Raw genomic sequence first — 15,159 nt, forward strand, 5'->3', positions numbered from 1 at the left:
AGGGTATGGATTAACTACTAATTCTGCTTATTAAATTCATTAGTACCATAAATTCTGGATAAAATATGTTTCAAGAACAAGGATGTTCCATGCCAAAATATCAAAATAGTCCCATACTTAGGATTTTTTCAATGGAATATATTAATATAAAATTTTTAACAGGTTCTAATTTTTACACCTAAAGTCTTCTTTCTGGCTATCAAATCTTCTAAAATGGTCCTACCCCAATTCATGGTCTAAATCAGCCTACTTTCTTATCATTGGCATAATACACACATACACACACACACACGTAAATTACATTTATATCCATGGATGGAAAGTATATGTTTATATATACATATGTAATTTCCCCCTAGTTAGTAAAGTTCTCTCTGCTAACTTTGCTTTCTATATAATAATTCATATTTATTATACAGGATTGCTTACTTCTCTATGGGCTGGCCATGTGCTCCCTACTAGATCCCTACTATTAGGAAAGGTATCAATCCTTAGGACAAGGATTGGATCCTGATTCTGTCACCTGGGTGACCTTAAGCAAAACACTCTGGATCTCAGCTTACTGCTTAGCAAAAGATGGAATTATGCTAGTTGAACCCTAAGGTCTCAAATCTTTCTATCTAAATGTTTTTAATTAATTTATATATCCTCAAATACAAACACACATTACAGATAGGTATTTAATTCATGGTTCTTGAATAATTGGGTGAATGAATCAATCCTTTAATATAGGAAAATCCCCTCACTGTCTCTTTAAAACATGCTACTTATTATGAACTCCTTGACTTTGCCAAATAAATATTCCTGTTCTAAATCCATGACTTATTTTATTTTTTTAAGTTTATTTTTCCTCTCCTCACATTTCTCCTTAGCTCCATAATTGAAAAAAAGAAAGAAAAATCCCTTATACCAAAAATGCATTATCATGCCAAAAAACATTTCTCCACTATCCAAGTCCACAAATGTATGCTTAATTCTGTATCTTGAATTTGTCAATTCTCTGTGGGGGTAGATAGAATGTTTCATCATCAGTTCTCTGGAATTACGGATGGTCTCTGTATTGATCAGAATTCTTAAGTCTTTCAAAGTTGTTTATCTTTTTAAAGTTATTTGTTTTTACAAGTTGTTATTAGGTAAAACTGTTGTCCTCCATCTTCAAAACTTTGCTCTGCATTCGTTCATACAACTTTTCCCAAATGTTTTTGAAACTGAATCTTTCATCATTTCTTATAATATACTTATATTATAATTTTATAATATAGCATAACATGTGCTATAATTTTTTTCAGTCATTCACCAACTGAAGGGTACCCCACCCTTAATTTCCAATTTTTATTACAAAAAGATCTGATAGAAATATTTTCGTGTATATATACAAATATATGTATATATACATTCCTTTTTCCTTTCCCTCATTTCTGTGTGGGTATGGGTTTAGTAGAGATATCTCTAGATAAAGGGGGTATGTTCATTTTAGTGGCTTTGCAGGCAAAATTCCAAAATACATTCTAGAATGATTGAGCCAATTCACAACTTTACAAACAAGAGTGCTAATGGGTCTGCTTTTTTTCAGCTCTTCCAACTTTATTCATTTTCCTTTTCAGTCTGCTTTGCTAATCTTATGGGTAAGCAATTTCAGAATTGCTTTAATTTGCATTTCTTTAATGATTAGTGATTGAGATGGAACCACAGTTTATCAGAAATGACTAACAGAGGTTCAGAAGTTGCAATTGTCAGCCCTTAAGCAATGCCTTGTATAGTTTATCCAAATTTGGTGATTTAAACTTACACAGATCACTAGGTACTTTTTTTTTTTGTCTTCATCCTTTGCCATCAGCCCAAGACTGACACAATTTTTGATGCTGTTTTAAACCTATGATTTTATCTTTAAGTTACTTGCCTTTGTTTCTATCTTAAAAAAAAAATCTAAATGGTCTACTTGATTCCTTGTACACCTACTTTGATCTTTTTAGATATATTTTCTCTTTACACCTTTAAAACCTATTCATTTCTAAAAGGTTCAGCTCATGTTGCAGTACTTCTATGAAGCCTTGAAAGACTAGTCTTCTAGCTTTATTTATGAGCCAAACAATTGGGCAATTTGATATGTGTCTACATGGCCTTAGTTCACTCCTGGACATTTTCATGTACACTTCTACCTATTGGAATTTGGGAACCACATTTTTTATACCCTTAATATCTCTTATACATGATGCACAAAGTTTAGGGATCAATAAATGTATAAAAAATGAATACAGGACATCTTGGAATATGGAGAGGGCACAAAAGCAGTCATTAAGATAATCAGTAGAAGGAAATGGAGAGGGATGAAATTAAAACTCATATTACCTTATTTTTTTCTTCAGTTTTGGCTGCTTGTCTACAGGCTGGATGCCAGATGGATGTACCTGCAAATAAATAATTTAAACTTAATTATTTATTTTGAAATATGTATTTATTTTTAGGCCATAAGTTTAGGTGTGGCAGTACAAAGAATTCTAGGCCTGGAGTCAGGAAGGCCTGAGTTCAAATTTGACCTCAAATAGTCATTTAACTTAGTTCTGTAAAATGAGATAGAGAAGAAACCACTCCAGTATCTTTACCAAGGAAAGCCTAAATGAGGTCAAAGAGAAAAATACAATAGAGATAATTAAACAACAACATGAGACCTGGGTTTCCTTCTCAATGCATTAACTGAATGATCAAGTGTGGGGTTTGATAGAAAGCTATAATGAAGGAACTAGAAGTTCTGGATTCGAACCCTTGCTTTGCTACAGAGATTATTTACTTTTAACAAAGAACTTGCTTTCTACCATCCTCAATTTCCTCATCCGCAAACTTTTTTTTTTTTTTTTTGGTGGGGAAATAAATTTGGATGATCATTTACAGCTTGAAATTCTTTGACTATCTTAAAAGAACTGGGGGTTCACAAGAGCCCTGTGAGAACCTGGTAGAGTTACAAATAAGTAGGAATTTAGGCAGGTAAATCTGAATGTTTTTCTTACTTTAAAATATTTAAGCCACAAGAGTCAGTGTGTATTTGTCTGAAGTCAGGTGGCAAGACTGTCAGCTCTCTGGGTGGCCATGTAAGGTATTAAGCTGTTCTGTTTTTTAATGAGATTTTTCAGTTTGATGGATTAGGACCATAAAAAAGAGACTTGAATGTCACATTATTTTTCTCCTTAAATAATTTATTGGCAAAATTAAGTTGTTGCTTTCCTCTACCCCAATTATATGCTAATTTGTAAAGTTAACAGGTTCTCAGCTTGAGTTTCTTCACTGCTATAAACCACAGTTGAGAACTAGTGGAACTCAAATAATAAAAGCTTACGTGATAATCATAGGTCACATTTATAGACTGATCTCTAGCTGCAAAATGACTTATATACTTTATCTCAAATGATAAAAATTCATAGATTTAAAGGTGGAAGAATCCCAGAGGCCATCTATTAATTTCTTCATTTTATAAATGAGAAAAGTCCCCAGTGTCCTCAGAGAAGGGAGGTGATTTGCCCAAAATCACAAAGTAGTAAATATCAGAGGGAGGACTGGAATCCAAGTTCTGCAGCCCTAAATCCAATGATACCGTCTAGCCTCTCAATAACTCTATAAGGTACACAGAACAAGTGTTATATGGAACATAAGTGACAGTTGAAGGAGCCTTAGAATGATCTATGGATCATTCTGATCTAGAAAATTCCTTGCAATATAAAGATCATGGGATGTTAAATTTTTTGGGAAAAAAACAAACCTTAGAATACTGAATCTCAGAACTTGAAAATATCTTAGAATATTGTATAAATTGGAAAACTCAACTCCAAGGGAGGAAGGATATAGTCCTTCAGTTGTAGCAAGATTCTACCTTTCTTGATTCTTATTCAAATGAAACATTTTTTCCCCATGTAACTACCAGAAAAGGCTCCTGACGATGCTCAGAACAATAATCTTAAAGCATTTGTCATCAGAACACATTTTTTACAATAGGCCAAGAAGGATCAATTATCATTTGTCCCCAAGATACAAAATATTTATCTGGAGTAAAGCAAGCCAGCCTATTTTTTTTAAAGTGACCTAGAGAGATTTATGAATTTCTAGTAAATAATACAATCAATATGTATCACAGCAGAAATGGGAAAAATCCTCCCTGGTGTGAAATCTCCTCCTTTATTTTTGCCTTATTTATTAGTAAACTGATAAATGCTATTATTCTACCCCACAGAACAAAATATGAGAGTGCAGAAGCCTTGGGACCGTTGTCTAAAAAGACCAGCTGTGTAATTCAGTAACTAGGCAACCTTGCCAAGGCAACTTTCTAAGTATTTATGAAGTCTTAAACAATGGAACTCCTCTCTCCCAACCTCTGCCATGTATCAACAAAATCATGAAGTCTTTAAAAAGAAACTCATAGATACAGATTCATAATGAGACCCTCTATCTTTTTCTGATCCATGGAAATGATGCCAGATTAAGATTTCTTAATTACAAGGAATGTCATTTTATTAGACCCACACAACAATCCTAGAGGGGAGGTCACATGCTAATATGCTGATTGTGAGAATGAAGAAATTGAAATTCAGAAAAATGAAGCCATGTGAATCACATAGCTAATAATAGCATAGACAGAAGTTGGAATCAAGTCCAGTGCTCTATACACTATGTGATAATGCATCCTATGTAAGAACAATAATAAAATAGATGCTCATGACTGGTATAACATCTAATTTTTTTATTAAGTAAGAGCGAGGTACATGGCACTACAGATAGAACACTAGATCTGAGTTCAGGAAGACCTGAGTTTATTGTGTAATAAATACACATTATAATGGAATTGTTAATTGTCATTTTTTAGTTAAGATAGAGATGCTAAGTGAGATACCTACCTAAGCTCATGGAATCTTACAATATTTGATCTGAAGAAGGCCTTAGAATAAAGAATGGGGCTAGAAAGAATTTTAGAGATTACCTTTTCCAGCCAGATAGTACAGTAGATAGAGCACTAAGCCTGGAGCCAGGAAGACTCATCTCTCTGAATTCAAATCTTCCTTCAAACACTGTGCGACTTGGGGTCCTTCACTTAACCCTGATTTTCTCAGTTTTCTCATCTATAAAGTTAGCTGGAAAACCACTCCACTCTAAACAAAACCCTAAATGGGGTCATGAAGAGTCAGAAAAACAACTGACCTAGTTCAATTCTTTCATTTGATAGGTGAAGAAATCAAGACCTAGAGAGATTATGTGATTTATCTAATTTAACAAGATGAAAAATGGAACCCAGATATCTTAATCCCTAGGGCTAATGAGATTCCAGAGAAATAACACTGCATTTTTTTTTAAAAACCACCTGCTTCTCCTATGTACTAGAATATATTCATAGAAGTTACTTGCATCATTACACAAATAGAAATAGATGGTAGAAAAATTGGATAGTGGGCAAAGTTTTGTCATGTCTTTTTCTTTCTATTTCAAGAGGACCAAATATTCTCATATTGCTCTCTCTGTGCTGTGTTCTGTTGTCTAGCTCCCCAGTCTCTTATCTTGGACAGGGATCTGCCCAATCCTGTTCTCTCCTCATAATGTCCAATATCTGGCCCATTTCTTCTTTCACCTTGCTCATTTAGAAATTTCTGTCCTACATCTCTCAATGCGGTGCTCTCGGGAGTTATATAAACTGCAAATTTATCCTTTTGCTAGAATATGGTGCTGGTAGACTGATATAATCTATTTTCATAGTAACATATTCAACTTAATAAGATCCTCTGGAAGCAAAATGCTTTTATTCTAATGTTGGAAGTTTTAGTTACTATCCATATAGTAGTAATTATATTCTGCATTAAAGTTTGTGAAATGTTTTACAAACATTATTTTATTTGATCCTTACAATAACTCTGGGAAGTAAGAGCTATTAGTATCTCCATTTTATAGATGAGGAAGCTGAGGTTGACAAGAGGTTAAAATGATTTGCCCGAGATTATACAATTAGTAAGTATGATAGACTAGATTTGAATTCAGATCTTCCTGATTCCTGATCCTATGTTTCATCTACTAAGATTGTTGCCTCTATGGCAAGTTATACAGTTTAAAGGTATCAAGAATATAAAATCCCATCTGTTCGGTTTTGGTTCAGTAGAGCAAAGTGCCATTCTAAGATGCCTTTAACAAGGCATCTTCCATGCAATAAAAAGATAACTTTGCTCAATTTTTTTTTTGCTTTTTTATCTGAAATGAGGCATTGAACATACATAGATATATTTGTCAAAAGTATTTGTTGCTGTCAATGAATGAAACAACAAAAGTACCTAACAGCAGTCTAGATGGAAGTGGGATTCCCTAAAGATGGTGAAATCCTCTACATTGGCAGTTCTCAAACTTTTTAGCCTCCAGGTCTCTTTAGGGATCTTAAAAATTATTGAGAAGCTTCCCAAAAGCTTTTTTGTATGAATTATAGGTTTTAATATTCCCTATATTTGAAATGAAAACATCTTAATATTTTATGAAAATGGTGTTGACCTACTGCAACATATCTAACATATATAGGACTGCTTGCCATCTAGGGGAGGGGTTGGAGGGAGGAAGAGGAAAAATTGGAACAGAAGCAAGTGCAAGGGATAATGTTGTAAAAAAATTACCCTGGCATGGATTCTGTCAATATAAAGTTATTATAAAATAAAATAAAATATAAAAAAAAAGAAAGAAAATGGTGTTGACCCCACAGACTCCCTGAAAGAGTCTCAGGGATTCTCAGGTGTTCCCAGATGATCCTTTCAGACTTTCTGCTCTAGATGCACCAAGTTCCCAGACATTGTAGAACTTTCTAAATGAAATCAATAGTTATTCAAGAGTTTCAGCTAAGAATATCTATTTTCCAGACTCTCTTTTGCACTTAAGACACACAAGCCAAGAAGCTGTGCTATCAGTAAGTGCATGTATATCTGTCCTGTACACAAACCATGGAACCCAAGAAACAAATGGTAGGTCTTTTTTTAATCAATTTAAGCTTCTCCTGAAAGGGGGCCCTGTTTTTATATCAATATTCTTCTGGTAGTCATTAGCAAATCATGTAATATCACAATCTCCAAAAAAACAAACAAACAAACAAAAAACCCTGAAGTTGTAAATCATTTAAAGGGCAGCAGAGAGAAATATGTGGTGGGTTTGAACAGGCTGTGGCATATTGCCCAAGAAAAACTGTATTCTGGGGATAATGGAAAAGATGTAAAATATCTGTACAACAAAAAAATAAAGTTGGCTAGTTATGAAAAACAAAGGATAAGGATAAAATACAGACATCCCATGAGATCAAGGATTTTCATGTAAGGTTAAGAGAATTATGGAAAGTCCTCTGGCACTTTTGGGAAACATTCAGGGGAGTATTCACAGGAGACAGTGACACAGAATAGGAAAGTATACATGGGTTCTGATATTGAAACCACATAGAAATTAAAATGGCAGGTCAATGAGGGAGACATATCTGGGTAGGGGTCTTCAGTGATGATGAAATTACAATTGATACATTGTAGTTTGGATCTATTTATGTATAGAGTCTGACCTGCACACAAATCTTAGAAGCAAAGGATGTTAGGGCTAGAAGGATTGACAGAATGTTACTATTTTAAAAAGTTAGAAGGAATTGGCCAAAGAATGTAGACTATTAGAGCTGAAAAGAACCTTAGAGAATGTCTAGAGAATCCTCTCCTTTTAAAAATGAAGGAAAAATGAGGTCAGAGATAATAATGTGACTCATCCAAAGTTATACACTCGGTGACAGGGCTGGGATTAGAAATCAGTTCACTTGACTCATATGTAGTTCAGTCATCTATATCATGTTAAATGTTTTTACCCCTTTTCACCTAACTCTGCTCATGTATCATGTCATAGTAGTCCTGATTTATTCAATTAAACATTTTGTATCTTACAATTCCCATCCTGTAAGCTATTGTTTCCCATGAGTAAGTTGCTGTCTTGAAAGAGTCAAGAATGAGTATTGAAAGGAAGTTGGGAGGGTGGGGATGGTTGCAGGGAGAGATGGAAGAGATCTGGATTATCTTGACAATTTCATACCCTTAGGAAAAGAGCCTTGTTTTAGAGAATCAGTGAGATCATTTAAATGGTTCCTTTCACAAAATATTTACAACAAAATGAGCCTGGTTTCTGTCTGACAAAAAAAAAAAAAAAAGCAATGGAAAATATTTGAGGCAGTTTAGAATGCTAATCTCTATTTCACTGTAACTGGTACCAGAAAAATAAGACTGTGTTTTAAAAAAAGAAAGAGGGCAACTGAGATCATAAATCAGGTATATTTTAGAGCCAATCAAAGATTTTATATGGAAAATATAAATGAGGGCATGTAATATGGTTAATTCCTTTGGAGGCAATATTTGAAACCACATTTGATATCTCATCCTTCTAACTTGTCCTAACTAGTTGACTTAGAATCATCTGAACAACAAAAAAATCTCTATTTGTTTGACCACAGTGGTAAATAAAGATAACGGTCAATTTTAGAATGTTTGAAGTAAAAAAGGCTTTAAAGTATAGAAAGAAAAAAATGGAAAAGACCTTAGAAATCATCTAGCTCAATATCTTTAATTTTTCAATTGAGAAAACAAAGATTCCCCCAAAAATGGCATCACTTGCCCAAAGTCACATGGGTAAGTCAATGATAAAATGAAAGTTGGCCAAAGACCTATTGACTCCTAACCTAATTCTTTTGACAACTCTGTGAAAAGATAAAAAGTGGAATAAAATAGGACAAATTCAGCAAAGATTGGTCAAGCATACAGAAATAGAGGCGATTTTAGACATTTAGAGCAAAACATGATATATGAGACTTGGCAGAACAGCCCAAATGCATATTAACTTGGTGGTTATTAAGTGAAGATATGTGTGTGTATGTGTATGTGTGTGTGTGTGTGTAAAAATTTGGAAATGGTTGAAGCAGAAGAATTAGAGAGTGAAACATTTATATTTAATAAGTCTAACTTTCCCCTTGAATTTATTATATTATGATTTACATATTCAACAAGGAAAGGTGTTAGAAATCCCCATCAATAAAGAAAGCTTGGCTCCTCACTCACAATGCTTCAGACTAATGCCCACTTTATCTAAAATAATTGTGGAATTGAAGACTTTGCTTTGAATCCTGGTTTTAAACTAAATTAGTTCACCTTTGGGAAGCTGAGTTTCTTCATTTCTAAAATGAGGGTGAAAGTACTTGAAATAACTGCCTCATTGGAGGTGTTGGGAGGAAAGTTCCTTGAAAACCTTAAAAAAACTAATGGAAAAGGAACCATTAATGTTAATTCCTGAAGCTCTAGATGTTGTTTTGTTTTGTTTTATTTTCATCATTAACATCTTTTTCTTTTACTTTCAACAAAGAAGCTGTGCCTGAGGCTCAGGGAAACAGGCAAACCATTATTTATAAATACACAGCCCGAGTCCCCAAAGAAGAGAATTCCCTAAAATTCTCTTCTATAAAACTGATGTAACAGCAAGAACGGTTGATTTTGTTATGAAATCTTGCAATCTATAACTAATATAAGGTACAGTGAGTGGAGAATTAGAAATAATATAGTAAAAGTATAATGGAAGAACTCTGACAATTAGATGTGTCTAGAAACAATCTGGATTACCTTGGGAAGCAATGAGTTTCCCATGACTAAATGGTTTCCAGAAGCACCTGGGAGACCAGTTAATTGAACTGTTATCTAGCTGAAAATTCATTTATCAATCAGAGATTTGGATATGAGAGCTCCCTTTGACTAAATCCTAGGATGCTATCCCTTATGTTGGATATGTTGTCACCTAAAACTTCAGTTTCTTATTTTGTTGACATTGTACTCCTTAGCACAGGGCATAGTAGAAGTATACTAGGTTTGGTCTCAATTAGGTTTATAGGTTAAAACTCTATGTTATTTAGTATCTATAGGATATAGGACATTTTCTCTTATTTTTTTTCTCTGAGCCTCAGTTTCTTCATTTGGCATCTTAACTGTCATTTTTCTCGATGCTCCTGCTGCTGAACTCTCCCCAAGTGGATCTCCACTTCCCCAGCCCTGGGGACCCTTGTGCTGCTGAGAGATCCCTATATCTAGCTGATCCTAGCTATCTAATTGTACATCATCCATCCATTATCTCTAGATATATCATTAGGACTTTACCAATTTACCTCTTACTTTGGGAGTTTTTAACAGGATTACCAGTAACCAAATCAAAACTACTTTTTATTTCTCAAAAGGGCATATTAATTTATTGCTCTATAGCTCCATTCATCAGCCACATGACTTCATCTTTTCTTAGCTACTAGTCTACTATGTATGTTGTCCCCATCAATTGGATTATAAGCTCATTGCAAACAAGTCCTTTTTCATTTTTGTGTGCTTAACAAAGCTTTTTTATTCATCTATTTATTCACTCATTTATTTATTCATTAATAGAAAATAAAGTATACTGGATGATCGCTAGATCTTTTATAGCTCCAAATATGATTTTATGACATAATTTAATTATCTTTAAATTGAAACATTTAAGTTTAAAACTTGTATTTTCTTATCTTCTCACTTATTCTGGAGACCCTATGCCTCCTTTATCTCCCAAATCCTTTTTTTTTTTTTTTACCTTGAAGATACATTTCCTCGCCTTCTGCAAACATCTGGCTGCATCTGACACATAATGCACAAGAAGGATGATAGTGTTTTTCTCCTGCCTGTTAAAAAAGAAAAAAATTAGAGGCTTTTTATTCAAGTTAAAAATATGCATAGCCTTAGAAATATCATGCATATAACATGCTTCTGGCAAGGAATCAAAAGAAATTGCTTATGAGCACTTAGGTATGTTTGGCCCTATATTTGGCATGTGATTCTATTCACATTTAGTAGTACATTCAGTAGGTAACAAATGCAGCATAGTATCATGGAGAGACTGTTTACTGGAAATCACAGGATCTCTGCCTCTCCTCTATCTCTGTTATTTACTATCTCTGTCATCTTGAATAAATCATTGAATGGCTTTGGGTCTATTTCTTCATCTGTAAAATTGGTCTAATTGATTCCCAAGGTCCTTTTTTCACTCTAAGGAAACTATCTTTTAGAAAAAGTCTGGTGGCGTTTCATGTCAGGAGACCTAGGATTCTAGTGCTATTGACTAGATATGAGAAAAATCTTGACCCTTCTGTGAGTCTCAATTTCCCAATCTGTGAAAATGTTGGAGTAGCTCGTCTCTAAGGTACTCCTGAGCACTCACTGCTAGGAGTTTGGTTTCTCTGGGCCTTAACAAGTTCCTCTAAAAATGAGTATATATTCTCAAAGTTTTCTTCTAGATATTAAAGAAAAAAGAGATTGGGGAAAGAATGGGGGAGCATATGAGAAAATCACACTGAAAAATTCACACAAGAGGCAAATTTTTATGGTGGAAGCAACACAGAATTTAGATTCAAAGACTCTGGGTTTATGATATCGCAGGAAAAAAAAAAGACCTTTGTTTCCTCATTTGTAAAATGAAGATGATAATATTTCTACCATTTTGTACTTCTGTGAAAATGGAATAATTTATGTACAAGTGCTTTGTAACCATAAACTTGTTCTTACTTTTAAAAAAAAATTCTCATTGAGATTGTAGAACCCCGATTTGCTAAAATGACAAAGTGCTAAATGAATATGACTGCCAACAGAGTGTTTTCACTCCATGTGGCTTTTGGAATGGTCATAGATATTCTGTGCAGAGCATATAGCCATTTAATCTCCATTCTCATTCTGATGTGTAAAATGTCCAACTTCCTGGTTATGAAGATGAAGTATGTATAAGGAGAAGGATGACAACCCTACTATTCTCAGTCCTCTTCAGACTAGCTGCATACAACTGAGCAGGATGTCCTCCTATCTGCCCTAACCTTAAAACTACAATAAGTATTTTGAGGCACCTTGTATTAAGTTATGAGTCCTCATTTTATATTAGGAGCATCAGGACCCTCATGCTATCCCCCTCATGGTTGGAAAGCACAGAATGGAATGGGGAGAGATTTGAGATATTGAAATAAAATGGCTATTTTTTAGCTATATGGCTATAGTTTAGACAGCAAGAACTAAGGGCAGGAATTAGGTGCTGATTGTGAGAGTGGAGAGGAAAGGATACATGTGAGAGAGATTATGGAGGTAGAAATGAGACAATCAATTGGGTATTTGAGGTAAAACAGTGAAGGATCAAGAATGAAATGAGATATAAATGTGGGTGACTTAAAAGGAAAAAATGTTCTGGATAGTAACTAGGAAATTTGGAAGAGTGGTAGGTTTGGGGGGAAAATAATGATTTATGTTTTGGATATAAGGTATAAAAGTTCAAGAAACATAGTTTTTGGGTAATTAATAATCATTTTACTAATGATGGCTAATAGATAATTAATAAAAGGGTATTGTACCCTAAATCCAAGATCCCTCATGAAACCTACTCAATGCTCTTTGAAGAGGAGGTGTGCCTGAGGGTGGAAATTAACCCTCAATTACAAGTAATGAGAGAATGAACATTATATTGAGAAGTGGGTTTATTCTAAAGAGGGTTCTGGCACTGTTACTATGATCGTTCAGTTTTGGACAAAGAGTCTCTTTGCCTAGGCCATTTCGATCTAGGGAAATCTAGACAAAAGGAGGAATCCATTTCCCCTTAGATCTGTCTGACTAAAACATAATTAGTCAGAATTCATCAGTTTTCCTTGCCCAATATTTAATCTTATCATCAGCCCTGTCCTGGCTAAATAACCTACAGAGACTGATTTCTGAATGAGGAAATAGGACAGGAAAAAAACTTAATCCTAATTCAATAACTGGTTAGAAGGGATTGTCAGTTATTTAGAATCTGAATTTTACTCTTGCCATTGTCATGAACTTGAAATATGACCTGGGAAATCACAAACTCTCAGAACTGTTATTTTTTTCTTTAAAATGATGAAAGTTTTTTCTTAGTTTTTTTCTAAAATGGTCTCCACTCGAGATGTCTCTTAGGTTTTTTCTAGTTCAGACACTGTCTAAATTCTAAATTCTTTTCCAGCTCTAATATTCTAAGATTCTAAAACAGAGTTAGTCAGCATGCTTGGAAAATCCCCAACCCCATCCTTTACTGTACTTTAGAAACTGGATGCTAGGAAAAACATCCTATGATCATGTCAGATCATCCATATATCATCTTCTCTATCTCCCTTAAGTGACAGGTTCACTGAAATGACATACATGCAACTGTTCACAGTTATGGATATAATCTCCTTTCCTATCACACATCATACTACCATCTTATGATGTAAAACAGAATGCAATTTACAACTAAGCTAGCCCAGCTCCATTCAATTCAATTTATTAAGTTTCAAGTTGCCAAATCTTGCTGTTTCTTCCTTCACAATATTTTTGGCATCCTCTTCTTTCTCTCCATTCACAAAGATAACACATCTTAGCAAGGCCATTAGGACCTTTCATCTAAATGATTATTCTCTGTCTCACTACCAGTGTCTATTGCCTACATTCTGTTAGTAATTTTCCTTAAATACAGATAGGATCATGTTGCTCTCTACTTAAGTCCCTATAATGACTTCCTATTATTTTAAAATAAAATAAATATAAACTGTTTTAAACTTTTTGTTTTGCTTTGTTTTCTTGAAGGCTTTTATTTGGGCAGGGCCTGGTCACAAGCTGCCCTTGGGGGACGAATATCATCCCACAGCTTTGGGGTCCTAAAACCCAAGCTCTTTTCATTTCCCTTCCCCCAAAATATGTCCCAGGAGTTGAAGCTTTACTTCTGGCCCTTCAGTTAGTTCCAGACTTTGCCACTGTATGCCTGGATCATTGAGGGAGAGAATATAGTGAATGCTTCAAATCGTTAATATCTCCAGCCTCATGCCCACATGCTTTGAAAGTAGGTCTGACAATTCTGAGATATCACTACACACTTCTCAGATTGATTAGGATGACAGGAAAAAATAAGGATAAATGTTTGAGGTCATGTGGGAAAACTGGGACACTGATATATAGTTGGTGGAATTGTGAATGAATCCCACCATTCTGGAGAGTAATTTGGAACTATACTCAAAAAGTTGTCAAACTGTGTATACCCTTTGATCCAGCAGTGTGACTACTGGGCTTATATCCCAAAGAGATACTAAAGAAGGGAAAGGGACCTGTGTGCCAAAATGTTTGTGGCAGCCCTGCATAGTAGCTAGAAACTGGAAATCGAATGGATGCCCATCAATTGGGGAATGGCTGATTAAATTGTGGTATATGAATGTTAGGAATATTATTGTTCTGTAAGAAATGACCAGCAGAATGAATACAGAGCAGGTTGGAGAGACTTATATGAACTTATGCCAAGTGAAATGAGCAGAACCAGGAGATCATTATATACTTCAACAATGATGCTGTATGAGGATAAATTCTGATGGAAGTGGCTATCTTTGGCAATGAGAGGATCCAAATCAGTTCCAATTGATCAGTGATGAACAGAACTAGCTACACCCAGTGAAAGAACACTGGGAAATGAGTGTGGACCACAACATAGCATTTGTACTCTTTCTGTTATTGTTTGCTTGCATTTTTTTCTTCTCAGGTTATTTTTACCTTCTTTCTAAATCTGATTTTTAAGTATATTTAACATATACTTTAACATATTTAACATCTGTGTGACCACTTGCCATCTAGGAGAGGGGGTGGAGGAGAGGAGGGGAAAAGTTGGAACAGAAGTTTTTGCAAAAGTCAATCCATGCATATGTTTTGTCAATAAAAAGCTATAATAAAAAACATGTATACATATATTGGATTTAACATATACTTGAACATATTTAACATGTATGGGACTACCTATCATTTAGGGAAGGGGGTGGAGGGAAGGAGGGAAAAGGTTGGAACAAAAGTGTTTGGCAAGGATCAATGTTGAAAAATTACCCATGCATATATTTTGTAAATAAAAAGCTATAATAATAATAATAAAGTAGGTCTGAGTAGTACTTGAAGGAGACTGGGATTGCCTTTTGTGACTTTTGTAGAGCAGCCTGACCCTGGTAACTCGACCCCAGCACCCCCTGATTGTAAGTGAGGTATACAGTCCCAACAGCCAAGTCGGCCTTAATGCAAAACTGAAATAGGGGGCCAGCTGAGCTCCCCTGCTTTGGTAATGCAAGGATACTGTGCT

At 34.7% G+C, this 15,159-nt stretch overlaps 1 protein-coding gene across 4 annotated transcripts in view; it reads right to left on the reverse strand.

Annotated features, from left to right (window-relative positions):
• ABLIM2 (actin binding LIM protein family member 2) overlaps positions 1 to 15,159 on the reverse strand; it is a 310,433-nt gene that overhangs the window by 98,571 nt on the left and 196,703 nt on the right. For all 4 annotated transcript variants that reach the window (XM_051965982.1, XM_051965979.1, XM_051965980.1 and 1 more), the window contains exons 7-8: positions 10,615 to 10,702; positions 2,350 to 2,408 (exon numbers count right to left, since the gene is read on the reverse strand). In XM_051965982.1, the coding sequence (XP_051821942.1) occupies positions 2,350 to 2,408; positions 10,615 to 10,702 (147 nt within the window). The remainder of the gene's footprint in view (positions 1 to 2,349; positions 2,409 to 10,614; positions 10,703 to 15,159) is intronic.

This window comes from Antechinus flavipes, chromosome 6 (genome assembly GCF_016432865.1).
Source record: "Antechinus flavipes isolate AdamAnt ecotype Samford, QLD, Australia chromosome 6, AdamAnt_v2, whole genome shotgun sequence".
NCBI lineage: Eukaryota > Metazoa > Chordata > Mammalia > Dasyuromorphia > Dasyuridae > Antechinus > Antechinus flavipes.